Source organism: Pseudonaja textilis, chromosome 16 (genome assembly GCF_049901715.1).
Source record: "Pseudonaja textilis isolate UNSWEBS1 chromosome 16, rPseTex1.2, whole genome shotgun sequence".
Lineage (NCBI taxonomy): Eukaryota > Metazoa > Chordata > Lepidosauria > Squamata > Elapidae > Pseudonaja > Pseudonaja textilis.
In genome coordinates this window covers 8,324,522-8,352,045 of record NC_142005.1, presented here as the reverse complement: position 1 = coordinate 8,352,045, position 27,524 = coordinate 8,324,522, and the positions used below count along the sequence as shown (strand labels likewise).

Sequence of the window (27,524 nt, the reverse complement as noted above, 5' to 3'; positions counted from 1 at the left end):
CCCCCTGGGGGAATACAAGAGGTATTGGCTGGATATCTGCTCATCGTGCCACAGGCTGTATGTTTTCTGCAGTGGAGTTCCCCTAGCTCCCAGCAATTCTAGAACGGAATGGAATTCTAGATTCCATTTTATATTTTATGCTCTTTATTCTTTATTGTTCTATATTCCACATTCTATATTTTACATTCTATATTCTATTTTCTACATTCTTATTCTATATTCTACATTCTATTCTGTATTCTACATTCTATATTCTACGTTTTATTCCATACTATATTCTGTATTCTACGTTCTATTCTACATTCTATTCTATATTCCACATTCTATATTCTACATTTTATTCTACATTCTATTCTACATTCTATTCTATATTCTACATTCTATATTCTACGTTTTATTCTACATTCTATTCTTCATTCTTCATTCTATTCTATATTCTACATTCTATATTCTACATTCTATTCTATGTTCTACATTCTATATTCTACATTCTATTCTATATTCTACATTCTACATTCTATATTCTATTCTATGTTCTACATTCTATATTCTACATTCTATTCTATATTCTACATTCTATATTCTACATTCTATTCTATATTCTATTCTATATTCTACATCCTATATTCCACATTCTATTCTATGTTCTACATTCTATATTCTACATTCTATTCTATATTCTACATTCTATATTCTACATTCTATTCTATTCTATATTCTACATTCTATTCTATATTCTACATTCTATATTCTACATTCTATATTCTATGTTCTACATTCTAATTTCTACATTCTATATTCTACATTCTATGTTCTACATTCTATTCTATGTTCTACATTCTATTCTATATTGTATATTCTATTCTCCATTTTCCATTCTGTTCTACATTTTATTCTACATTCTATTCTGCATTCTACCTTTTGTTTTGTATTCTACCTTCTCTTTTATATTCTACATTCTATGTTTTATTCTACGTTCTATTCTACATTCTGTTCTTATTCCACATTCCGCATTCTACATTCTACTCATTCCACTGTGCAGGTCTTCTCACTGATCAGAGGTTCGCGAGCTCGCTGCAGCATTTCCGCCGTCTGGTTGAGAGCCAGTTCGGCTCCACACGCGACGGTGTCGGCGCTCCGGTTGAAATTCCGGATGATGTTGGCAAAGGGTCCTTCCATAGCCATTCCGAACGCCAGCAGTATAAGCACCGTCTTGCCTTCTTCTGTCGGAGGAAATATGGCAGAGTTTTGAATCCATTTCTCGATTCACATTCCCCCCCCCCCGCAACCTCAGAACCACCTGAAGCCCCCTGAAATGGGCACCCCCAAGGGTTGGGGAACACCCCCTCCTATAAATCAGCCCCCCCAAAAATGTCTTATTCTGGGGTTCGACAAACTTTCAGACTGCAAGGTGTCATTGTGAAACCTCCGGCCATCTTTCTACCCTGTTATATCGTCCAAATGTCTTGCTTGTTTTCTCACTGGCCATTTTATTTATTTTATTTTTTTATATTTATTTCTTTGATTCGTCAATCGCTTACAAGGTAATAGGTGTAAGTATAAACATGAGTAAGAATACAGGAAAGAGGTAGGAATAAATGGGGACAATAGGACAGGGACGGTAGACACGATGGTGCACTTATGCACGCCCCTTGCAGACCTCTTAGGAATGGGGTGAGGTCAATAGTGGTTAGTTTGAGGTTAAAGGAGTGGGGGATTAGAGGATGTAACAACAGAGTCAGGTAGTGCATTCCAGGTATTGACCACTCCGTTGCTGAAGTCATACTTTCTGCAATCGAGTTTGGAGCGGTTTACATTGAGTTTGTATCTGTTATGTGCTCTTGTACTGTTGCGGTTGAAGCTGAAGTAGCCATTGACCAGTAGGACATTGTAGCAGATAATTTTGTGTACTATACTTCGGTCCAACTGTAGGAGGCGTAGTTCAAGGTTGTCCAAGCCCAAAATTGCAAGCCTGGGGATGTAGGGTATTATGTGGCCAGCAGAGGAGTGTAGTAACTCTTCTCGTGAAATATTTCTGGACTCAATTGTATTAATGTCCAATAATACAGTGAGTATTCCAGACCGACGAACTGTATTCAAGCATTGGTCTAGCAAAGGCTTCGTATGCCCTAGTTAGCAATTCAATATGACCGGAGGAGAAGCTTTGTAAGATTAGATTTACAACTCTAAATGCCTTTTTGATGATGCTGCTACAGTGAGCTCTGGCGCTTCATTTCCCCCTTGACCCTGGTCTTTCCCCCCACACCCCCTGGATATATCTTCTCCAATGGGACACATCCATAGCCAAGAGTCACCAATCATGCTCTCCGGTAATAATCTTGCATGCCAACAGCTTCGGCTGCCTAGCAATTATCTGAGGCATTTAAGGAATGCACTGCTTTCCCCATCCCTTTCTGCTGGCAACTAAAACGACCAAAGGAGTATTTTTTTTTTAAAGTTAATATTTAAGTTAATATGTATTTCTTTCCAGGAAGGCGGGGTGGGGGTCTTGGGGAGCACTTACTCGAAAAAAACTGAGGAAGCATGAGAAGGACAGTCACTCGGACTTTGAAGGAAAACGCCATGCCGAGGCCGAGGACGATGGCCAACGTGATGGTGGACACCAAGCAGTACCAGATGCTATAGCCTTGGCCAAAAATGACCAGGGCCCCGTAGGCTGCTGAGAGGGTCATCCCCAGGGCGAAGCCCCCCAAACTACGGACTGTGGCCCGGCCAAAAGTGTCCTCTTGAATCCGTGCAGCTCGTTTTGCCTTCTTCCCCCGAGCCTTGCCTTTCTTCCGTCCCTTTCCCAGCCATCGGAAGGAAAAATTGGGCCAGGAGGAGCCCATGATGGCTGGGGCTGAAGGCGTAGTTGGAGCTCCGAGGGGGGGCACCCAGAGGGCACATAGACGGGCAGAACGAAGGAGGGAGAAAACCTAGGATTCGAAAATGTTGTCTATTTTCCTACCCGCTTGGCCAAAGAGGGTTGTCATTGGGGGTTGGAAATGCCAGTTAACTTCAGGGTTCTATCTGCTTCTAGCCCCACCCCTTCACCTGCCTCTGTTTTGCATTGGCTCCACCCACCAGTTGCTAGTTAAAAGGAAGAAGCAGCTGCAAGCTCACATCACTCCAAGAAGCACAGAGCCGAAGACACAAGCCTGAAGATGATGAATGAGACTTCATTGAAACGTCGCCTAGATACTTCCAATCTTAAGCGGGAGAAAACCCAAATAACCAAAGATCCACATACAAATACCCGTGAGAACCTCAGAAAACACACACACACACACATATATATATAATTGTTAAGCAGTTCAGGAGAAAGCTGTTCATTCCCTGACATGCTAGCTTTCTAGCTGCGGGGAGTTGGACCAATTTCGATCAAGCAGCCCCTTGCAGTGATTGTAGCTCCAAATAATAGAGAACAGCCTCTTATATCTATTTGCTTCTGTGACATCAGCCTTCCAATCAAGACTTTGCCGGAATTTACGCGTGTTTCTAGAATGTTTTGAAGGTGGATTTGAATTCCTGGCTTGGCCGTAGCTTTGAGTCGGCCCAGCCAGCGGAAGGGTCAACCTTCAAACCCCAAGATATGGGAGGCAAATATCAGAGGCTGAAAGGACAGAAAGCGAAGCGTTTGAAGTCCCCCAACACGAGTGAGTCCAGAGAGAGAGCACAAAATAGTATTTCACAGACCCGATTTAGCAGGGAAGATGTGGCTGGGCAAGCAGCCTCCAAGGCTCTAGTCCTCAAGAGAACGTTGAGTAGCAGATCCGTCCTTCAGCGGGCCAGAAGGAAACCAAATACGGGGACTGCAAACACAGCGATAGTAACTGCTTCCAATGATGGCTTCCATCCCTAACATTTTATCACCAAGATTAAGGCGGCTTTTAAAAAACTTTAAACTTCCAAACTTCAAAAAAGAAAATGTTTTTTTTTTCCAGTGGGGTCCTTAGGATCTGTTTGTGCTTTTGTTCACCACGATTTGCAACTGAATTTTTCTACCCCAGAAATAAGGTCAAAATCATTATGATTAATACAACATTATTATAATTAATATGGTTAATAATATGACACCATTATTAACTCTATTAATCAATGAAGGTAGATGAGAGAAGGCAGACAGACAGATAAAGAGAGATAGAGATGGAGAGAGAGACAGATAGAGATAGATTAGAGAGAAAGGAAAGAAAGAAAGAGAGAGAGAGAGAGAAAGAGAGAGAGAGAGAGAGAGAGAAAGAAAAAGAAAGAAAGAAAGAAAGAAAGAAAGAAAGATGGATGATGGATGGATAGATGGATGGATAGGCAGATAGATAGATAGATAGATAGATAGATAGATAGATAGATATAGAATTAAATTCATTTCACACCCTGCTCAAATATGCATCTAATCTCCAGTGTAAAGAGAATCTGGATAAATTTTAAATACTGCTTTAAATCTACATACTGATGGTGTCGTTTTCCCTCCGTTCTTCACAGCCCTGAAGCATTTCCTCAGTTTTTTCTTACCCAAAACTTTCATTTCCTTCCTGTGGAGTAAACCTGATGAATTTCGGCCCACCAAGTTTTTTCTCGGGGCCGGACTCGGGATTTTATTTGCGTTGGGTAAGTCACAAAATCACGGAGACCCGGGAGAGATAAACAGAAATAAACAGGTTGGTACCCATAAAGAAAGAAGTTGAATCCATCACTCAGTTGCTGGAAGTCTCAATAAATCTTGTTAAAGAAAACTCTGAGAATCTGGTTTGGAAAAGAATCCTTTTGAGGCTGCTGGGGGGCGGGTGGATGGGAATATTGGACAATAAGGATTTTATTCTTAAAATCTAGAATTTTTGTTCCCCAGGTCTAGCCAAAATCCTGATTTTCCCCATGACCATCAGGGAACGCACCAAAATTGAAATGCTGGCCAGCATGGCAGGTAAGAACTGGCATTTTTTGGAGGAGAACGCAGGAGCAAGAGGGGAAAAAAGGAGAAAGGGAAAAGAAAGGAGGGGGAAAAAAAGAGAGAGAGATGATAGATGATAAGATAGATAGATAGATAGATAGATAGATAGATAGATAGATAGATAGATAGATAGTAAGATAGATCGGCAGGCATCTAGGCAGGGAGGGAGACATGATAGATGGATAGATAGATAGATAGATAGATAGATAGATAGATAGATAGATAGATAGATAGATAGATAGATAGATAGATGGATGGATGGATGGATGGATGGATGGATGGATGGATAGATAGGAGAGAGAGAGAGATGATGGATGTATGGATGGACAGATAGATGGACGGACAGATAGAGAGAGAGAGAGAAAGAGATAGATGATAGATATAGGATAGATAGATAGATAGATAGATAGATAGAGAGAGAGAGAGAGAGAGACGATAGACGGATGGATGGATAGATAGATAGATACACAGACGGGGGGAGAGAGAGAGAGATGATTGATAGATAGATAGAGGCTAGATAGATAGATGCAACTGAGATGAGCGCTGCCCCCTAGAGCTGGGAATGACTAGCATGGATGCCTTTGGCTCATTCGTGGCACACTGCAGGCGGGCAAGAGTTGTTGTCAGACACGACAAACCAACGTGGTTTGTATCTTTTGCGCTGTACCCTCTTTTCTCCAGGCGTGGCTGCCGTTGGATGGGGCACCTTGCCGCAATTCCGTTGCGCCAGCCTCTTGGTGGTTCCCAAATTCTTAGGGAAGGAAGGACGGCTTTACATTCTCACGTACATGCTAGCCACTGTCTATGACGGTACCGAGATCTTTATTCATTTTATGGGCGGATGTCTGGCCCCCTTGTGATTTTTAAATAGCTCAAAACTGCACACGTACCCAACTCTCCTTCCCATTTTCCTATTTTCCCCTCCTACAATAACCCTAGAACTCCCCGTCTCCTGGTGATTGGCCCAAAGTCACCCAGCTGGCTTTCATGGCTAAGGTGGGACTAGAACTCCCCGTCTCCTGGCGATTGGTCCAAAGTAGGCTTGCTTTAGGATGGATTTGTTTCCAAGGAGAAATATGTCCACATTAAACCCCGAGGAGCATTTATCCTGCAATGTGCATTGCCCTCTGAAATTGGACCCTTCTATGCAAACCTCCGCTATAAATAGAGACGCAGTCAGAGAAAGTCACTCCGTTCTAAAAAAAGAATATTATTTATTACACGCAATATTTTTTTAACGAGCGTTCTCTTTAAAGCTGCCAATGCAGCACCGAGACACTAGAGGGTGTTTTACTATTCTATCTCCTTTTGTGGGGAGGGAAACATGGTTCCAGGCACAGCCACCAGAGGGCAGCATTTCTCCACGCTGCAAACGCTTTCTAAGCTTCAATTGCCAATGTGGACTAGCGCCTTTTCTGCCCCTCTTTGGAAAATTTGGAGCCCCTCCTCTGTATCATCTTCTTTTTTCTTCCTCTATCCATCTTGGCAGGCCCCGTGGCAAATATTCGCCACAATCTCGGCGAAGTGGTGCGATCCATCAGCTGCACGGTGGAGTTACAGATTGAAAACTCCAAAAAAGCTTGGAAGGTTTCCTTGGCTCCCATGCGGAAGATCCTCAAAGACATGGTGGTGAGAATAACACGGCGGTTGTTGCGGCTCGCCAAGGGGCTAGTCCCTCTTGAGGAGCCGTTTATGAAAAGGCCCGGGGGGAGGGATTGTAAATTCAGTTGAAAAGCTTGAACGCCGTTGAACGCTGCTCATCTTTACATTTCATAATGACGTTGTAAATAGATTCGATTGTCAGAGTGGGAAGGGACCTTGTAGGTCATCTAGTCCAACCCCACCGCCCAGTAGTAAAGAGCGGCGAATAGTAAATCCCTTGGTGCCCATTCAGCTGCCTGGTTATGGGCTTTGGAGTTCCATTTGCTACGAAAATGGTCCCTGGAGACTCAGCTCATTGCATGGTACCCTGGATTAAATTAAAAAAGAAATAATTGTCAGTATTCATTGTCCTTTTGATGCTAAAAAAAGACACATAAAAGAATTAACATCTTGATTTTGGGTTATTCTCGGTGGGCCAAATATACTCCCTTTAAACCTGCATGATTTAACATCATATCTCAACCTTAGCCACCTTTGAAACGGGTGGACTTCAACTCCCAGAATCCCCCAGTCACCCCACGCTGACAGGGGAACTCTGGGAATTGAAGTCCACCCATCTTAAAGGTTAAGAAACACACATTGGTTTAGACTTTAGACGACGGTTGCTTCTGGTCGTACAAAGAGGCAACGCAAGGAGAAAGATCTTCCCGGCGTAGGTTCTAGTCCTCATGAAGTTTATCCGAGTCCTTTTTAGGCCTGAAGGCTATTTCCAACGCAGAGAAGTGGGAAGACGCTGAGAAGCGAGTCCCAGGACATCTCACGCTCCTTCACGGAGCTGAACAAGCAAGTGGAAAGCCGAGCCGGCACGGAGAGCCGCCGCTTGGCGCGCGAAACCGAAGGGAGCGCCTCCACCCAGGAAGTCTACGAGGCGAAGACGCGGATGCGTTGCGAAAGTAAGAAGCCAAAATGGCGGCTCAAAAGTGGCCTTTTGAAAAGCAGAGTTTAAGCGGAGATTTTTTCACACGCCGGAGACGGGAATCTCCAAACGCTGGCAGCTTTAAGACGCGTGGACCTCCAACTCCCAGAATTCCTTAGGTTACTCCCAGTCTCCTCCTGATTGGCCCGGAGTCACCCAGCTGCCTTTCATGCCTAAGGCAGGACTAGAACTCCCAGTCTCCTAGTGATTGGTGCAAAGTCACCCAGCTGTCTTTCATGCCGAAGGCGGGACTAGAACTCCCAGTCTCCTGGTGATTGGCCCAAAGTCACCCATCTGCCTTTCATGCCTAAGGCGGGACTAGAACTCCCAGTCTCCTAGTGATTGGCCCAAAGTCACCCAGCTGGCTTTCATGCCTAAGGCAGGACTAGAACTCCCAGTCTCGTAGTGATTGGTGCAAAGTCACCCAGATGACTTTCATGCCGAAGGCAGGACTAGAACTCCCAGTCTCCTAGTGATTGGCCCAAAGTCACCCAGCTGCCTTTCATGCCTAAGGTGGGACTAGAACTCCCCATCTCCTGGTGATCGGTCCAAAGTCACCCAGATGGCTTTCATAGCTAAGGCGGGCTAGAACTCCCCGTCTCCTGGTGATCGGTCCAAAGTCACCCAGATGGCTTTCATAGGGACTAGAACTCCCCATCTCCTGGTGATTGGGCCAGAGTCACCCAGCCGGCTTTCGTACCTAGAAGGGAATTGGTTTTCCAAACTTCCTGCGCTTGGAGACGTTTGGACTCTCCAATCCTTGGCGACATGTGGGAATTCCTCTCTCTTGGCAGGCATCATCCAGAAGGCCGTGAAGCGTTGCCAGGCCTGGTTCCAGACCAAACACCGGTCTTGCATGCAGACGATCGCCGTGCCGCTAGTCAACCACCTGCTCTGCCTTCCTATGAAATTCAGCTTCCTTTGTCATTTGGCCAAAGGTGAGTGACTTCCCTGCAGGTAGAAACATAGCTTTGCAAGGAAAAAAAGAGACTTGTCCGGATTCGTTCCTATATATATTTGCAACGTGGCTCGCTTGCTCGATCTCGTCATTTCCCCCACCCTTCTCTCTCTCTCTCCTGTAGTGATGAACGCTTGGTGCCGAGACAAGATCCCTGTGGAAGGCAACTTTGGCCAGACATATGACCGGGTGAACGGCTCGGTGGAAAACTTAAACCAAGATTTCACGGCCAGCATTGTCATCCAGGTCTGTCGGATCGATCAATGTTGGCTTAACTGGGTTTGAAGCAACTTGTGCATTCGGGGGGGTGTAGGTTACAACGGCACTGAAAAAAAGCGACTTGGCACCGCGATTCACACTTAGGACCGTCGGAGCATTCCCTGCGGTCACGCGATCCAAATCTGGACGCTGGGCAATTTGACTCATATTTACGACGGTCGCCACGTCCCAGGAGTCACGGCTGAACACCCTCTTCCCCCCCCCCCCAGGAAGAGCACCAAGAGATGCTGGTGGGGGCCAACCTCTCTTCCCACAAACACCTGGTGGACAACGTCAAGGAGCAGGTGCACCAGAGCGGGAAACAGCTGGGCGCGGCCATCACCATCCTACGCGTTCTGCTCTCCTGCATGTTTATCCTCGTTTTCGCCTCGTGAGTTGGGGTCCATTTCAGAGGGGTGGGCGTAGGGTAGCGAGACCGTGACCTCCATCCATCCATCCATCTATATCTATATCTATATGTACATATCTCTATCTATATATCTATATATCTACATATCCATATCTACATATCTATATCTACATATCTATATCTATATATCTATAGCTATCTACATATCTATATATCTATATCTACATATCTATATATCTATATCTACATATCTGTATTTCTACATATCTATATCTATATATCTATATCTACGTATCTATATATCTATATCTATATCTATATCCACATATCTACATATCTATATCTACATATCTATATCTACATATCTATATCTATATGTCTATATCTATATCTACATATCTATATTTATATATCTATATCTATATCCATCCATCCATCCATCTCTATTGCTATCTATAGCTATCTCTATCTTATCTATCTATCATATCTATCTATAATCTATCTCTATCGTTTACTGTATCTATCCTTTCTCTTTCCTTCCTTCCTCCCTCCCTCCTTTTCTACCCTCTCTTTATTCCTTCCTTCTCCTCCCCTTCCTTCCTTCTTCTACCTTTCCTTTCTTCCTTTCTTCCTTTCTTCCTTTCTTCCTTCCTTCCTTCCTCCCTCCCTCCCTCCCTCCCTCCCTTCCTTCCTTCCTTCCTTTTCTCTTTGCTGAGGAAATCTTCTACGCACCCCTCCTTCTGTTTCCCAGGGCTTATTCCTACACCAACAAGTACAACCAAGACATCCGTTTCGATAACCTCTACATCTCTCGTTACTTTCGGCAGATCGACGCAAGGCGCCGAAAACAGGTGGGCTCCCCTCCCGTGAGGCTGAGGAGGGGGCTGTTGGGTGGGGGGAGACAGCAGGGAGTTGGCCAAAGAGTCCCAGAAACCTGTGTACGTGGGCCTTGGGAGGGATGCATCCACTGCTAATGGAACCTCCAGCACCAGCAGCAGTCTATCCGGGAGTCTCTGGAGCAAAGCAAAAAAAAGATATCATTACAGATATTGTGCGACCGCTTAGATAATTTTGTAATAGAACTTCCATAGATCGATATAAAATATAACGTAGACATATATTGGATGAAAGTACAATATACATTTTAAAAATAAAATTGGGAATATCTCATGTAAAATGATGGAATAAATAGTTTAGTCGTGGATGATTAATAACTGATAAATATATAAGCATATGTTTACTTTGACAATGGGAAAAATTATATAAAACTGTGAGTAAGGACTACGAAAGGATAGCACAAAAGATTTGTAACCAACCGACACACTGTATGTATATAAAAGGGAAGATGGTTTTAGGTTTTTATGTCTTGCTTATATATGTTTGTCTTAAAAAATAAAAACTTTTATAAAAACAAAAGATACTTTTCAACCACCAACCACTTTATGAATTAGATGGAATTATATATTAATATTTTTATATTTTTATATATTTATATACTTATACTAATATATATATTTATATATTTATATACTAATACTTATACTAATACTTATACTAATACTAATACTTATACTTATACTTATATTTATATTTATATTTATATTTATATATTTATATACTAATACTTATAATAATACTTATACTAATACTAATACTTATATTTATATTTATATTTATATATATACTAATACTTATACTAATACTTATACTTATATTTATATTTATATTTATTTGCCGCTTATTTCACAATCATGAAAAGAAAGGAAAAAAATGAAAGAAAAAGAAGGAAAAAGAAAGGAACGAGGCGAAAAGTAAAAATAGAACAAACAAACAAAAAAGAACCAAGGGAAATGAAAATAAAGAATAAAGCCACGCTTACGTGCCGATGAGCTTCCCTGCTCATGGCAGTCTACCTTTGACTAGCTGTAGGCCAAGGAGGGGGAGGCTGAGTCTGGCCGAGGGCGGCTCAGTGACAGCCTCCGAGGTTGTTTCCCGTGGGGGAAGCCGGCGGAGGCTGCTGGGCTTTGTAGTCCCGCCTCAGCCAAGGCTCCGTGTCTCATTTCCCCCCCGAACGACCAGAAAAAACGGACGCTGCTGCCCCTACGCCGGGCAGAGGAGAGCCAGATCATCGACCCCCTGCGCCTGGCCTTCCAGCCGCCGGAGACCAAGAGTGTGGTGAGTGCCGGGGGGGCATCTGGGGGCATCTGGGCAGAGGGCAAGGGGGGGCCTGGCCAAGTGTGGGGGGGTCCCAGATGACCCCGAGTCAACCGGACATTCATTGCAAGGCAGACGGTCCTCTGCGTGCATCCATTCACTCCATTCGGGGTTGGTAATTTCAGATCCCATCTGACTATTTATCCCCTCCCCTCCTTCCTTCCTTCTTCCCTTTTCTTTCCCTTCCCCTTCTTTCTTTCCTCCCTCCCTCCCTCCTTTCCATCCTTTCCCCTTTCTCTTTTCCTCCCTCCCTCTATTTTTTCCTTCCTTTCCTCCTTCCTTTCACGTGTTCCTCCTATTTTTCCTCATTCCTTCCTTCCTTCCTTCCTTCCTTTCCTTCCTCTCTCCCTCCTTCATTCCTTCCCTTTCCCTTCCATCCTTTCCCCTTTCTCTTTTCCTCCCTCCCTCCCTCTATTTTTTCCTTCCTTTCCTCCTTCCTTTCACTTGTACCTTCTATCTTTTCTTTCTTCCTTCCTTCCTTCCTTCCTTCCTTCCTCCCTCCCTCCCTCCCTCCCTCCTTCATTCCTTCCCTTTCCCTTCCATCCTTTCCCCTTTCTCTTTTCCTCCCTCCCTCCCTCTATTTTTTCATTCCTTTCCTCCTCCCTTTCACTTGTACCTTCTATCCTTTCCTCCTTCCTTCCTTCCTTCCTTCCTTCCTTCCTTCCTTCCTTCCTTCCTTCCTTTCTCCCTCCTTCATTCCTTCCCTTTCCCTTCCATCCTTTCCCGTTCTCTTTTCCTCCCTCCCTCCCTCTATTTTTCCTTCCTTTCCTCCTTCCTTTCACTTGTACCTTCTATCCTTTCCTCCTTCCTTCCTTCCTTCCTTCCTTCCTTCCTTCCTTCCTTCCTTCCTTTCTCCCTCCTTCATTCCTTCCCTTTCCCTTCCATCCTTTCCCCGTTCTCTTTTCCTCCCTCCCTCCCTCTATTTTTTCCTTCCTTTCCTCCTTCCTTTCACTTCTACCTTCTATCTTTTCCTCCTTCCTTCCTTCCTTCCTTCCTTCCTTCCTTCCTTCCTTCCTTCCTTCCTTCCTTCCTCCCTCCCTCCCTCCCTCCCTCCCTCCCTGTCTCCCTCCTTCATTCCTTCCCTTCCCCTTCCATCCTTTCCCCTTTCTCTTTTCCTCCCTCTATTTTTCCCTCCCTTTCCTCCTTCCTTTCACTTGTACCTTCTATCTTTTCCTCCTCCCTTCCTTCCCTCTCTCCCTCCTTCCTCCCTCTTCCCTTTCTTCTCTTCCCTTTTCCCGCCCCCCCAGATGCTGGAGCTGCTGGGCTGCCTGCCTCCCTCGTCTTCCTGCTCACTGCCTGGGCTCTGGACTCTCTCCTCTACACCATCTTCAGCACCATCCGGAACCACTCCTTCATCCGGTATTCCTTCCGCAGTGAGTGCCGACCTCTGACCTCCCCCCCCCCGCCTTGGATGAATCCGCACCGTGGTCCGGAAGGGCAGCCGGTTCCTCTCTCTCCCACCCCTTCCAATGGCCCAGCCCTCCATCCTTGGGCAGAGGGGAAATCAAACTCACACCCAATTGAATGCAATTGAATGGAGATCCTTGGGGGAGGTAGAACTTTGGAGAGGGACTTCGGAGGTCATTTAGTCCAACCCCGTGGCCAGGCAGGAAACCCTAGAACGTTTGACACAAAATGGTTGTCCAGGTTGTTGTTGGAAGCCCCCAGAGGGAGGGATGGAGGGAGGGAAGGAAATAAAGGGAAAGAAAAGGAAAGAAAAGAAAGAAAGAAAGAAAAAAGAAAGAAAGAAAGAAAGAAAGAAAGAAAGAAAGAAAGAATAGCAGATTAACAGAGTTGGGAGGACCTTAGAGGTCTTCTAGTTCAACCCCCTAGGAGGGAAGGAAGGAAGAAAAGGAAGAAAGAAAGAAAGAAAGAAAGAAAGAAAGAAAGAAAGAAAGAAAGAAAGAATAGAAGATTAACAGAGTTGGGAGGACCTTAGAGGTCTTCTAGTCCAACCCCCTAAGAGGGAAGGAAGGAAGGAAGGAAGGAAGGAAGGAAGGAAGGAAGGAAGGAAGGAAGAGAAGTAAATAAATAAATAACAGCAGAATAACAAAGTTGGGAGGGACCTTAGAGGTCTTCTAGTCCAACCCCCTGCTAGGCCATTTCAGACAGGTGGCTCTCCAGTCTCTTCTTGAAAACCTCCAGTGTTGGAAAAGTGCCAGATTAGGCACTGGGAGACCCGAGTTCAAATCCCTTCCACCGTCCAACTCAACTCTAGGGATGCCTTTGAGCCAGGGGGAGAAACCCTGGTTTAATCAAAGCTGGCTTAACCAAACCTTCCCCTGCCTTCCACGCAGGCAGCCACCACTTGGAAGTCCAGGTTGGCGGGGAGACCATGATGGCCCGTCTCCTCCGGAGCACCATCGGGGCCCTGAACACGTCGTCAGAAATGGTGATGGAGGCCAACAACCTGCGTAAGGGGGTGGGGAGAGAAAGAGGAGGGGGCAACTGGCCCCGGATGGGTGGGAGGGGAGGGCTTCTGCTCAGCCAATCAGACGTTTCACCTGCATTTTGCTGCTAGACTTCCTCTGCTGCTGGAGGCTCTATTACGATGGTTCTCGAACTTTGGCAGTTTTAAGATGGATGGACTACAGCTCCCAGAATCCCTCAGCCTGTGTGGTAAACTATAACTCCCAGAATCCCTCAGCCACTATGATAAACTATAACTCCCAGAATCCCTCAGCCACTATGATAAACTATAACTCCCAGAATCCCTCAGCCACTATGATAAACTATAACTCCCAGAATCCTTCAGCCAGTGTGGTAAACTATAACTCCCAGAATCCCTCAGCCACTATAATAAACTATAACTCCCAGAATCCCTCAGCCACTGATAAACTATAACTCCCAGAATCCCTCAGCCACTGATAAACTATAACTCCCAGAATCCCTCAGCCACTATAATAAACTATAACTCTCAGAATCCCTCAGCCAGTGTGGTAAACTATAACTCCCAGAAACCCTCAGCCACTATGATAAACTATAACTCCCAGAATCCCCCAGCCATAATAGTAAACTACAACTCCACCCCTCTTAAATCAGCCAAGATTGAGAAACAAACCATGTTGGGTGACTAATGATTGGCGGGTTCTTGTTTGTTTTCCTCGGCTGAAGGATCTGCGGCCCGGCCAGGGGCCCTAAGACCCCTCCCTCCCAAAAAAGGGAAACTCCCTCCTTCCCATTTCCAAGACCTCCCACCCTGTGTGCTTTGTCGTGCCCCCTCCCAGAATGTTTGCCAGAACCGCGAGGGATGAGCCAGGATGAGTACGTGAAGACCGCCATCCCGCTAGGCGCCCTGGTGATGCTGTGTTTCCTGCAAGTCTACGTTTTCCGTCTCCGGAGAGTCATCGCAGCCTTCTACTTCCCCAAGGTGGGAGGGGGAGTTGACCACGTGTCGCCCTCCATCCCTCCCATGTCTGCCCCTTGATCGGTGCAAAGCCCCCCCGGCCCCCGGCCCCCACAAAAGGGGAAGGGGACGACTGGAGCAGACAGGCCGACATGATGGGGTACTTGCTAGGTGCAAAATGGGTCGTGAGAACTGAGGATTGCAAAATTGCATCCATTGGCGTCTTCGGGCTGCTGTGTGTCTTTGAGCTATAAGAGGTCCCAGAATTCACCATGGGTAGACTACAACTCCCAGAATCCCCATGCCAGCATAGGTGGATTTCAACTCCCAGAATCCCCCACCCAAGCATGAGTAGACTACAACTCCCAGAATCTCCATGCCAGCATGGGTTACCTACAACTCCAGAATCCACCAGTTAGCATGGCAGAACTACAGCTCCCAAAACGCCCAGCCAGCCTAAATGGACTACAACAGCCAGAATCCCCCAGGTAGCATGGATGGACTACAACTCCCAGAATTCCCCAGCCAGCACAGGTGGCCTACAACTCCCAGAATCCCCTAGCCAGCACGTGCACGGGTAAACTACAACTCCCAAAATCTCCTAGCCAGCAGAACCCTGAAACCAGCACGGGTGAACTAGAACTCCCAGAATCCCCCAGTCAGCCCAGGTGCACTAGAACTCCCAGAATCCCCCAGCCAGCACGTGATTTGATCCTTATTTTTTTTCTCTCTCTCTTTCTGACAGCGTGAGAAGAAGCGAATTATCTACCTCTACAACGAGATGTTGCGTCGGCGCATGGCTTTTGTCATTGTGCAGCGCAAACGCATCATTCTGCGAGCTCGGAGGCGCAAGAGAGTGGTGAGTAAACCCCAGCACACCAGCCCTGCGAGGTAGGCCAGGTTGAGGAAAAAAAACCACGACACGAGAAGAAATTCCCCCTTTTTAAAAAAAATAATAAGAAGAAAGGGATTCACTCCACCATTCTGGCAAGGAAGGAGATGTGAAACCTGGAACCACACCGCCGCCTTCAACGAGAAGTTTTATTTAAAAATAAAAATAAATAGGAGAGGAAATTGAATAACGAAATGATTCGGTATGTCTATAAATGATACGGTGGCCGTCACTAGAAGAGAGCATTGAAATGTTGAAAAAGGAAGGAAGGAAGGATTATAATTGCATGTCAATATGTGTATCAAGAGATATGGTTGGTTTTATTCCTTTGGCTTGTACTAAAATGTACGACGTATGGGTGCCACGCTGTTTATGTGTTGATGTGTAATGTGTGGATGTTCTGACCCAAACACAGACCAAACAGAGATAAAAACAAAGGCTTTCAATGCTTCTCTGCTAATTTTCTTAATTCACGGTTAAAAGACTATTAAAACTAATTGTCTCTGATAAGAACGAGTGGTGCGAGGCTGCCAAGAACACCAGATAAAGTTGCCAAGAAGTATTTCAAACACAAAGTGTCTCCAAACACCAACCAAGATCCTGCAAATGTCCACCAGGCTTGAGTGCAAAAACGTTTTTGCTTCCTGCAAAGAGCTCCGGTTTCTCAGCTGGCTTTTATCTCTTGAAGCCATCACCTTGCAGCCTTACACTATCTATCTATCTATCTATCTATCTATCTATCTATCTATCTATCTATCTATCTATCTATCTATCATCTATCACCTATCTATCTATCTATCTATCTATCTATCTATCTATCTATCTTTCCTTCAAACAGCCCTGCGCACACGCACACTGGGCCCAGGCTCCTCGGGGTCCTCTTCCTCACGGTTGCCAGCCTCCCCAATCTCCAAAGACAGCACCCCACTTTCCGACGGTCCTGGGCCCATCCTCGCATCGCACGCAAAGCCCCTCGCCTGAGTCCTCGCTCTCCGAGACCTCAGCCCGGCAAACCACAACAGTAGATTGAAATAAATAAAAAGGAAAAAAAAAAAGGAAAGGAAATTTGGGCCTCCCTTGCAGTCGTAAGTCGAGGAGGACTATTTCTCTCCACTCTGTGTCTAAAACAGAGATTGATGCTTGTCAGCCAAGCCAGCTGACCTTCCGCCTGGCTATTTCCGGCTGAATTTCTGCTTCTGCAAAATATTTTTGGCATGTGGCGCTCGGCTTCCAGCACGGAGCGGCACTCGAACCCGCGACCCCGCCCTGTTAGTTGGCAGTCTCCTTCAGGGTGGGGGGGCACTCCACCCCTGGGCAGGAACGGATGGGCGTTTCCCTCCTTCGGTCCCCACAGCAGGGTTGGTATCCGTGCCCACCCAAGCACCAATTTTTTTAATTTGGTCCTTTGTGGCCAAAATCCAGTCGATTGGACGCCCATTGGCAGTTCTCCAAATCTCCTTTTCTTGGGCAGGTTCCAGTCCTTAGGGTCACTTTCCAGGCAGTGGACTCATAGTTACGACGGTGGCAGAGTTCACGTCATCCCCTTTGGCAACCTTGCGACGAGTTGGGGAAAACCGCTTTCTAACATAACTAGCCCGTTCTTCATTGAACAACGGCAACGGTTCACTTTTAACGACGGCGGCGAGGAAAGGGGGTTAAAAAACGGGGCCCCACTCCCTTGAGGGGGCCTGTCTCGCTTAACAACAGGCTCCATTGCGGTTGTTAAGTCGAGCAACTCTCTCCCCCTGCCCTGTTTTTTTTGCAAAACGGGGAAATCCTAAAATGTTTTTTTTTTCTTGATGACTTAAATCTTCTTCAAACTGGACAGCTTATGTTTATGACTTGTGGACTTCAACTCCCAGAATTCCTCCTCCTCCTCCAGTCATGTTAGCTCAGGAATTCTGGGAGTTGAAGTCCACAAGTCATAAACTTGCCAAGTTTGAAGACTCTTGATCTATCTATGTACCCATTCTATCTATTCTCTCTCTCTCTCTTTCTATCTATTCTACCTCTCTCTATCTATCTATTCTATTCTATCTATTCTCTTTCTCTCTCTCTCTCCCTCTATCTATTCTATCTATCTCTCTTTCTATCTATCTATTCTACCCCTCTTTCTCCATCTATCTAACCTAGGGGTCTTCCAACTTGACAGCTTTAAGACTTGTGGACTTCAACTCCCAGAATCCCTCCTCCTTCTCCAGTCATGTTAGCTCAGGAATTCTGGGAGTTGAAGTCCGCAAGTCATAAAACTTGCCAAGTTGGAAGGCCTTTGGCTTCAACAAATCACAGCTACTTTATTTTGCAAAGAATTTGCTTCCGGGAGGCCTACGATATCAATTTTATTTTATTTTTATTTGGGGTTTGGGGAAAATGATGGGGGATTTCAACTCCAAATTTGTCTCCCTTTTTAGAGAAAGCCACTGCTGAACCAGATCGGACGCTGGTGTCCATTCCTGAAGCGGTTCCTGGTTCGCCGATGCATTCTTTGCAACCGGCCCGAATCCCGCAATTCGTTGGTGTGTTCGAATCCCGACTGCGAGACGGTTTACTGCCGAATTTGCTGGAAAGACCTTGGCAAAATCTGTTTTGCCTGCAATCCGGACGATCTGGTTTCCGACGACGAGAGCAGCGACGGGGGAAGGGGCTACGCCGATTAAATCGTGGCATTTTTCCTGCCTTAAATGGAGGATTTTTTAAAAGAAAGGTTTTGTTTAGGGCAGAGGTCTCCAAACTTGGCACCTTTAAGACTTGTGGACTTCAACTCCCAGAATTCCTCCTCCTCCTCCAGTCATGTTAGCTCAGGAATTCTGGGAGTTGAAGTCCACAAGTCTTAAAGGTGCCAAGTTTGGGATTCTTGGAGTTGAAATCCACCAGTCTTAAAGGTGCCAAGTTTGGGGACCCCTGGTTTAAGGGTCTGCATTGGACAGCAGTTGCTTGTATAAGTTGTGGATTATTTATAGTTGCAGTGAAGGAAGGACTAGAGAAGAGGAGGAGGGAAAGAAGAAAGGAACAGAGAGAGAGAGAGAATAGAGAAGGGAAAGAAGGAAAGAAAGAAAACGAGAAGGAAGGGAAGGGAAGGGAGGGAGAAAAAAGAAGAAGGAAGGAAGGAATAGAGAAGAAGGGAGGGAGAGAGGAATAAGAGAAGAGGGGGAGGGAAGAATAGACAAGGGCGGGAGGGAAAGAAGAAAGGAACAGAGAAGTGTGAGAGAGGGAATAGAGAAGGGAAAGAAGGAAAGAAGGAAAAGGAAGGAAGGAAAAGAAGAAAGAAGGGAGGAACAGAGAAGACAGAAGGAGAAAATAGAGAAAGGAGGGAGGGAAAGAAGGAAGGAAGAGAGAAGGAGGGAGGGAGGAAGGAAAAAGAAGGGAGGGAGGAAGGAAGGAAGGTAGACTCTGCATTTCAAACATCCAGGGAGAAACCCACCCACCCACCCCGCGACCCTTGACAATTCCCTCCGCCTCTAGCCAGGACCCTCCCCCTCCCCAATCTCCCCCACCCCAGCCTTCCCACGGTGGGGGGGTCTCTTCCCCCCAAGCAGCCAAGCGCTCCCAAGGGCGCAGCGCAGGACCAGCGCCAACCTTTCCCTCCCCTTCCTCTCTTCTCGTCCCGGATAGCCCCCCACCTCAGGTCGACCCCCGCCTGCCCGCGGGGAGGGAGAAGAAGCCCCCTTCCCCTCCTTACACACACACACACACACACACACACAGAGCTTGCAGCTGCTGCAAGCGAAAGCGTCGGAAAGGCAGCGGAGCTTCTGGCTCTTGGGCCGGGCGCGCCCCGCGGGACTTTGGCCCTCGGAGGGTGGGGTGGGGTGGGGTGGGATTTGCTCGGGGGAAGCCGAGCCAGCGCCGGGCGGAGGCCAGGGAAGGGCGGCCGGCAGGAAGTTCCCGTTTCTCGGGCGGGCCCTGCTGCAGCTGCAGCGGCGTTGCAATGCGAGGCGGAGGCAGGAGCCAGAGGAGGAGGAGGAAGAGGAGGAAGAGGAGGCGGCGGGTTGCAAAGGCTCAAGAGCCACCTCTTGCGCCGGTGGCGGCTCCGGATACCGACTAACCGAGCCGCAGTCCGGAGCCCGGAGCACGACCCCGTCCTTCCCGGCTCTTGAGCCAGGCCGGAGTGACCCCCCCAAAGTGTGAGGATGGCGCTTCGGAGAAGAGAAACGGGGCCGCGGTTGCTGGTGCTGCTGGTGCTGCTCTTGGCGTCCTGGGGATGCGTGGCAGGTGAGGGGGCCGGGCGAGGGGAGACCACCCACCACCACCACGAGGGGAGGGAGGGGAGGGGGATAGACTGGGGAGGGGGCGGAGGATCGGAGCAGCCTGCTGTAAACACACACACACGCACCCCGGGAAGGTGCGTTGCGGTTGGTGGGTGCCTGGAAGAGGGCTGAGCTCGCTCGGAGGCTGGGAATTGGGTCTGGGGTCGTCGGGGGCAAAGATTCCCCCTCCCCACAGCTCGCTCTGGAGGCTGGGAAATGGGTCTGGGGCGTCGGGGTCGAAGGCAAAGAACTCCCCCCACCGTGACAGCTCGCTCGCAGGACGGAATTGGGTCTGGGGGCGTCGGGGCAAAGTTTTCCCCTCCCCACAGCTGGCTCTGGAGGCTGGGAATTGGGTCTGGGGGCGTGGGGATCTGAGGCAAAGAACTCCCCCCACCGTGACAGCTTGTTCGCAGGACGGAATTGGGTCTGGGGACGTTGGGGGCCAAGTTTCCTCCAAGTACAGCTGGCTCGGAGGCTGGGAATTGGGTCTGGGGGCCAAGTTTCCTCCACGTACTGCTTGCATGGAGGCTGGGAATTGGGTCTGGGGGCATTGGGAGCCGATGCAAAGAAACCCCCCGCCTGTGACAGCTCGCTCGCAGGACGGAATTGGGTCTGGGGACGTTGGGGGCCAAGTTTCCTCCACGTACAGCTTGCATGGAGGCTGGGAATTGGGTCTGGGGGTGTCGGGGGTCTGGTCTGATGCAAAGAACCCCCTCCCATGACAGCTCACTCGCAGGACGGAATTGGGTCTGGGGACATTGGGGGCCAAGTCCCTCCTACAGCTCGCTCAGAGGCTGGGAATTGGGTCTGGGGGCGTCGGAGTCATGGACAGAGCCTTTCCCCCCACAAGTCTGAAGGGCCCAGTCAAGTGCTGTTTTCTCCCCCCCAGCTCAGGCTTTCTTCAACCTGGACTACATCTCCCATCAGCCCCACCGGCTGGCTGTGCAGGCTTGGAACCAAAGGGAGGGGTGATGATGATGAAATCTGTTTGGGGCCCACCAGGCAGGGGGAAAAATTGAGATAGATAATAGAAAGAATCAAACCCAAACTCCGGTGGTGCCATCCATCGTCCCTGTCCGGCTACTACAATTCCCATCATCCAAAAGAAACTGCTCCTTAACTGCTGATTTAAAAGAATCTCCTCTGGGCCAAGGGCCTCCTCCGGTTCCTAGTCCTTAAGATTTTTTGATGAAAACCTCAGGAGTTTAATTCCCAGCAGCTAAATAAATCACTGTTTTTCAATCTTACACCAATTTTAAGATGGGCAAAAATTATAGATATATGGGGGGGGGGGAATTGGATTTTCATGAGGACTAGCACCCTCCTGGCAAAAGTTTTGGTGGCTTCCAGAGCAAATAAGTGGGTGCTGGACATAGTCTGGCTCCCCAAGTGAGATGCATCAAATATAATATGCCTTCAACAGGGATATTTGATGGAAAACATGCTGGCCAGGGGATTCTGGGAGTTGAAGTCCACGTACCTTAAACCAAGCTGGCTGAGGATTTTATTTTATTTTATTTTATTTATTTTTGTCAAAAGCTTACAATATAACAAAAATAAGAATAAACGTAAGTTTAAATATAAGAAATAGGAACTAATCATTGGGGAATAGCAGGACAGGGACGGTAGGGCACGATTATGCGCTGCTCTGAGCTGGTCAGAATGGAATTCTGGGAGTTGAAGTCCAACCCACTTAAAGCAGGCTGCCTGGGGGATTCTGGGGGTTGAAGCCCACCCCTCTTAAAGCATGCAGGCTGGGGGATTCTGGGAGTGGAAGCCCACCCCTCTTAAAGCATGCAGGCTGGGGGATTCTGGGAGTGGAAGCCCACCCCTCTTAAAGCATGAAGGCTGGGGGATTCTGGGGGTTGAAGCCCACCCCTCTTAAAGCATGCTGGCTGGGGATTCTGGGAGTGGAAGCCCACCCTCTTAAAGCATGCAGGCTGAGGGATTCTGGGAGTGGAAGCCCTCCTCTAAAAGCATGAAGGCTGGGGGATTCTGGGAGTGGAAGCCCACCCCTCTAAAAGCATGAAGGCTGAGGGATTCTGGGAGTGGAAGCCCACCCTCTTAAAGCATGCAGGCTGAGGGATTCTAGGAGTGGAAGCCCACCCCTCTTAAAGCATGCAGGCTGAGGGATTCTGGGAGTGGAAGCCCTCCCCTCTAAAAGCATGAAGGCTGGGGGATTCTGGGAGTGGAAGCCCACCCCTCTAAAAGCATGAAGGCTGAGGGATTCTGGGAGTGGAAGCCCACCCCTCTTAAAGCATGCAGGCTGAGGGATTCTGGGAGTGGAAGCCCACCCCTCTTAAAGCATGCAGGCTGAGGGATTCTGGGAGTGGAAGCCCTCCTCTAAAAGCATGAAGGCTGAGGGATTCTGGGAGTGGAAGCCCACCCCTCTAAAAGCATGAAGGCTGGGGGTTCTGGGAGTTGGAGTCCATCCTCTTAAAGCATGCAGGCTGGGGGATTCTGGGAGTGGAAGCCCACCCCACCCCGCACTGAGAGATTCCCTCCCCCAACCAATGTGGAAATCCAACTTCTGGTGCACAGGAGAAGACACCCCCTCCGTCCTCCCCCCTTCAAAGAAGACCCCTCCTCCCCTCCTCCCCTCCCATTAAAACCAACGTTTCCTCTTTGCAGATGCTTCCGGTCCACCCCTCCCACCCTGGCGCCCTCCACTTGGCCTGTGTTCGTGGCTGGTCACCCCGAGAATCGTGCCCCTCGAGTTGCCGTCGGTAAGGCGCTTCCCACACACCCCCCAACCCCGAAAAAAGTCGGTTTGCTTTGAGCAAGGCGTTCAATCGCACCACCAGCCTGTTTGGGCAGCCGCCGGTGGTTGAGCCGGTTGGATGAGCTCATCTCCTCTGCCTCACCCCGCCCCGCCTCCTCTGTGCCCCCACCCCCAGTGCCATGGATGACGGGGGGACGGGGGACGCCGGGGGACGGGGGACGGACACATTTCCGCCTATTACTATAGGGCAGGAAAACCCTGGGTGCGGCACGGAAGGGATGTGTGGCAGACACCTTCTGAAGCACGCCGGCAGCCCCCAACCCAGGAGGCGGAGGGGAAAGCGGGCAAGGGGTGGTTTGTATGGCCTCCCGAGCTCCCTGCTCCAAAACGGGAGGTCCCCTCCTTATTTCCCACCCACCCAATTCTTTTTTTTTTCCTTTTCTTTTAAAGGATCCCCACGGATTCCCTCCTCGCTTGCAACTGGCTCTGGAGGTGGAAGGGGAGGGTCTCCTCGTGGATTTGGCACAGAATCGGTGAGGCGGCAGGCATGTGTGTGTGTGTGGCAGCGGTGTTGCCAGAGTGTTGGGGGTTTCCCGGTTGGAAGGGGTCCCCGAAGTCCTAAGAGAAGGGTTCCCCCCCAAATGGTTGCAATCCCATCAGCCGAATCGAAGTTGTTGTTGGTGCCTCGAACGGGGAGACCGTGCCTTGATCTTGGAGGAGAGGGGAGGGGGGGTCAGACTGGATGACCTCAAGGGTCCCCTCTGATTTGGGGGTTCGATATGCAAATATAAATTCAGATTTGCTTTTTTTTTTTTTAAAGAAAAAGAGAAAGCCCCAGGAAAGCCTAAGGCCCTAATGCACTGGGAAGACTTCAGCCCTGAGCATTCAGTAGAGCTTCCCTAGGCAGGAACAGTCGGTCTTAAAACACCCTGGAGGAAGAACTAGGAGTTTGAAGGTGATAAAAGCGGTATTTTTATTTAAAAAATAAATAAAATAAACCGCCTTTCTTGCACGCGAAGTTTCTTCGCAGCGTGCCGGAAAGAGGAACAGATTCTGGAGAGGCCCAGCTGAGCCAAAGACCCAACATAGCTTGTTGTGATGGCATTTCTGTTGAATGTTGGTTTGTTTTTGTTATTTTTTTCCTTCGCAGAGAGCTGATGACGGGCAGCTCGGGGTTAACCTACTATCTCCCAAACGGGACGAGAACGGTGCATCCCACCGACTCGGCGGTAAGGCCCACAGTTTTATTTTCTGGGTTTTACATGCCAGTGATCAGCCTTCAGTGGAATGAACAGAGAACGTAGAAGAACAGAGTCGGGAGGGACCTTGGGAGCCATCTAGCCCAACCCCCTGCTCCAAAGCAGGAGCAAAGATTCGCCTCTACCTGGGACCCAATTGAGTTGTCTCGAACAAGCCCAAATATGGAACCATTTGTTGAACGGATCTACCGAAGACGTTTTAACATAAAATGCCCCCATGGGGATGTTGCAAAAATGAGTTTGGGTACCCCTCTGAAGATGTGGGGGGGTCACAGCTGACGCCCCCCCAATCCCCATTTCCTTATTCTGATGGGAGGTAGCATTCAGCAGACCTGGAGGTTAAACCTTGGCTTACCCGTTCCCTCTGTTGTGCCCTGAACAAGCCTGGATTCCATCGGTGAAACGCTGGCTTGTGTATATTTTATAGCGTGCAAAAGAGGAATGTTGTGGTTTGTTTCAGACGAATTAAGATCTAAGCCCTTTGCTCTGGTTTGTTTGGTCGTTTTTTTTTTTATTAGGGCAACTGCTGTTATCGGGGTAGCATCCGAGGGTACCCCGACTCTTGGGCCAGCGTCTGTGTTTGCTCGGGCGTAAGGTAAGGACGGACAAGATCCCGGAAGCATGTTCATTTTCACTTTCATTTTTTCCCCCTTCCCTCCCCCCTCCCTTTACTTTCATTCTCTTTCCTCTCCTCCATCTTCACTTTCACTTTATCTTTCCTTTTCCTTCCTCGCCTTCTGCTTTCGCTTTCGCTTTTCCCTTCCTCTCTTTCTTGTTCCCTTTCTCTTCCCCTCCCCTTACTTTCGCTTTCGCTTTTCCCTGCCTCTCCTCCATGTTCACTTTCCCTTTCTCTTCCTGTCCCCTTACTTTCGCTTTCGCTTTCCCTTCCTCTCCATGTCCACTTTCCCTTCCCCTCCCTTTACTTTCGCTTTCGCTTTTCCCTTCCTCTCCTTCTTGTTCCCTTTCCCTTCCCCTCCCCTTACTTTCGCTTTCGCTTTCCCCTTCCTCTCCTTCTTGTTCCCTTTCCCTTCCCCTCCCCTTACTTTCGCTTTCGCTTTTCCCTGCCTCTCCTCCATGTTCATTTACCCTTCCCCTCCCTTTACTTTTGCTTTCGCTTTCCCCTTCCTCTCCTTCATGTTCCTTTTCCTTCCTTCCTTTACTTTCGCTTTCGCTTTTCCCTTCTCCTCCTCCATGTTCACTTTACTTCCCCTCCCTTTGCTTTCGCTTTCCTTGCTCCTTCCTCTCCTCCACATTCACTTTCGGTTTCACTTTCTCCTTCCTTTCCTTCCTCATCCCCCCCGCTTTCGCTGTCAGTCTCTCCTTCCTCTTCTCCGTGTTCACTTTCCCTTTCATTTTGTCCTTCCCTTTCCTTCCTCGCCCTCTGCTTTCGCTTTCGCTTTCTCCTTCCTCTCCTTGTTCGTTTTCCATTTTATTTTATCCCCCTCTTCACTTTCGCTTTCGCTTTCACTTTTTGCCTCCTTCTCCGGGTTCGTTTTTCCCTTTCATTTATCCTTCCCTTCGCCAAGCTTTGCTTTCGCTTTCTCCTTCCTCGCTACAGTGGTTTGTTTCCGCTGTCCTTTTATCCTTCCCTTCCCCCCTTCCTGTTGCTTTCACTTTCACTTTCTACCCTTGCTTTTCCTGAGGCATTGGGACGCCACCTTTTGCTGATCATCCAGGGGACAGCCCTATTGCAAATCCCATAATCCCCAACCAGTAGTTGCATCCTGCAGCACTCACCTGAAGCCATCCAAAATCAACGCCTTGCAGAGACCCCCGAGGCTCAGCGATGCGCCGAGCGGCCCCGCTGCGATCGGATCGTGTTGATTGGTCTATTTCGAAGAACTTTAAACAAAAACAAATCTCCATCCAAAGCAAAATTATTCCCATTTTTTCCCCCATTCCAGCAGACCCGGAAGGAAAAGCAGGGAAAAGAAGTAAACAGGCGAGGCGAACGCCAAATTTTTGACTGAATAGCATGCCTCTCGGGCGCATTTCCCCCAAAATTTGAGCAAATTCATCACCCTGAACGCCAAAGAAATCCAAAATATTGCACTTTTAAACATGACTTTCTCTCTCTCTCTCTCTCTCTCTCTCTCTCTCTCTCTCTCTCGATCACCTAGTGGTCTCCTGACCATCTCCTGGATTCGAAGCTACAGCTTGGAGTCTACTCCAGATGGGCAGATGAGGGCCTACCGACTCGAAGGAATGAAACCACCCGCCGGGGTTTGCACGCGGCGCCGACGCTTTCCCCCACCTCTGGAGCCCAAACGGGTAGGGCTGAATCGAACGCCTTAAAAAATGTTTCACTCCGGAGTACAGAAAAACAAAATGGGGTCCCTTCCAACTCCGATTATCTGCTTTCTGTTAGGTGAAGCGAGAAGCAGAGATCGAACGTGGCTACGTGGAGCTGGTGATCGTGGCCGACCACGCCGAGGTGAGGACTGTCTTTTTCTACCCTCCCCAATTTGCCCCCAGACCCAATTATTTTATTTTGGGGGAGGGAGCAGGCTTATCAAGTCATTTCTGGCAGAAATCTGCAGGGGAACCACAACAAAAAATATATTACAGGGCCAGAATTGAAGGGATAGTTAAGTGTCAATTGAACTCTCATGTGGCTAGATCTCAGCGAGTAAGACCCTCTTTCTTCCCTCCCCCTCTGCTCGCCCCACCTTCACACCCTAGGTGCAAGTTTGATTCCCTCAAAGCCGCAGGAATCCCCTAGGATAGATCTAGGGAGCCCCGCTGAAAACTCCCATGTTTATCCCACTCCTGACACCAATCGTTCCGCCTTTCAGTTCAAGTTGGATCCGAACCTCAACCGGACTCGAACGCGGATCTTGGAAATCGCCAGCCACATGGATGGGGTGAGCTGCGATTCCGACATTTGTTTTTTCTTTCCTTTCTCTCCTTCCTCCCTCCCTCCCTCCTTCCTCAATTCTCTCCTTCCTTCCTTCCTTCTCTGTTATTTTACTAAACTTCCTCCCTCCCTCCTTTCTCTCCTTTCTTCCTTCCTCCTTCCTTCCTCCTTTCTCTCCTTTCTTCCTTCCTCCTTCCTTCCTCCTTTCTCTCCTTCCTTCCTCCCTCCTTCCTCAATTCTCTCCTTCCTTCCTCCCTCCCTCCTTCCTCAGTTCTCTCCTTCCTTCCTTCCTTCCTTCCTTCCTTCCTTCCTTCCTTCCTTCCTTCCTTCCTTCCTTCCTTCCTTGCTTCTCTGTTATTCTACTAGTCTTCCTCCCTCCCTCCTTTCTCTCCTTTCTTCCTTCCTCCTTTCTCTCCTTCCTTCCTCCCTCCTTCCTCAATTCTCTCCTTCCTTCCGCCCTCCCTCCTTCCTCAGTTCTCTCCTTCCTTCCTTCCTTCCTTCCTTCCTTCCTTCCTTCCTTCCTTCCTTCCTTCCTTCCTTCCTTCCTTCCTTCCTTCCTTCCTTCTCTGTTATTCTACTAGTCTTCCTCCCTCCCTCCTTTCTCTCCTTCCTTCCTTCCTTCCTTCCTTCTCTGTTATTCTACTAGTCTTCCTCCCTCCCTCCCTCTCTCCTCCCTCCCTCCCTTCTCCATCACTGGAGGTTTTCAAGAAGACCCTGGACAACCATTTGTCAGAAATATTATAGGGTCCCCTGCCTCAGCAATGGGTTGGACTAGATGACCTCCAAGGGTCCCTTCCAACTCTCTCTAAGCAGAGAGGAAACTCCGAATCCCATCTTATCCTACATCTAGATTGAGCACCCAAATGGGAAAAGCCTGC

General features: G+C 48.2%; 3 protein-coding genes across 8 annotated transcripts in view; 2 read left to right on the top strand and 1 right to left on the bottom strand.

Moving 5' to 3' along the window:
* The window catches only part of DCST2 (DC-STAMP domain containing 2), a 14,537-nt gene extending 11,688 nt beyond the window's left edge, over nucleotides 1-2,849 (bottom strand). The window contains exons 1-2 of the mRNA XM_087914183.1: nucleotides 2,525-2,849; nucleotides 1,053-1,223 (exon numbers count right to left, since the gene is read on the bottom strand). Of these exons, the coding sequence (XP_087770309.1) occupies nucleotides 1,053-1,223; nucleotides 2,525-2,849 (496 nt within the window). The remainder of the gene's footprint in view (nucleotides 1-1,052; nucleotides 1,224-2,524) is intronic.
* Nucleotides 2,850-3,592: 743 nt separating this feature from the next.
* DCST1 (DC-STAMP domain containing 1) lies at nucleotides 3,593-18,305 on the top strand. The gene is given in 17 exon segments (XM_087914181.1): nucleotides 3,593-3,656; nucleotides 4,471-4,605; nucleotides 4,844-4,918; nucleotides 5,627-5,755; nucleotides 6,435-6,574; nucleotides 7,326-7,500; nucleotides 8,318-8,461; nucleotides 8,606-8,727; nucleotides 8,970-9,130; nucleotides 9,861-9,960; nucleotides 11,189-11,284; nucleotides 12,571-12,595; nucleotides 12,598-12,696; nucleotides 13,621-13,737; nucleotides 14,551-14,693; nucleotides 15,415-15,528; nucleotides 17,973-18,305. Coding segments are annotated over 17 exon segments (2,085 nt in total). The 3' UTR covers nucleotides 18,219-18,305.
* A 1,083-nt stretch (nucleotides 18,306-19,388) lies between these two features.
* The window catches only part of ADAM15 (ADAM metallopeptidase domain 15), a 29,947-nt gene continuing 21,811 nt past the window's right edge, over nucleotides 19,389-27,524 (top strand). For all 6 annotated transcript variants that reach the window (XM_087913906.1, XM_087913904.1, XM_087913901.1 and 3 more), the window contains exons 1-8: nucleotides 19,389-19,773; nucleotides 22,440-22,534; nucleotides 22,981-23,063; nucleotides 23,681-23,759; nucleotides 24,308-24,384; nucleotides 25,910-26,060; nucleotides 26,158-26,223; nucleotides 26,585-26,653. In XM_087913906.1, the coding sequence (XP_087770032.1) occupies nucleotides 19,692-19,773; nucleotides 22,440-22,534; nucleotides 22,981-23,063; nucleotides 23,681-23,759; nucleotides 24,308-24,384; nucleotides 25,910-26,060; nucleotides 26,158-26,223; nucleotides 26,585-26,653 (702 nt within the window). In that variant the 5' untranslated portion in view covers nucleotides 19,389-19,691. The remainder of the gene's footprint in view (nucleotides 19,774-22,439; nucleotides 22,535-22,980; nucleotides 23,064-23,680; nucleotides 23,760-24,307; nucleotides 24,385-25,909; nucleotides 26,061-26,157; nucleotides 26,224-26,584; nucleotides 26,654-27,524) is intronic.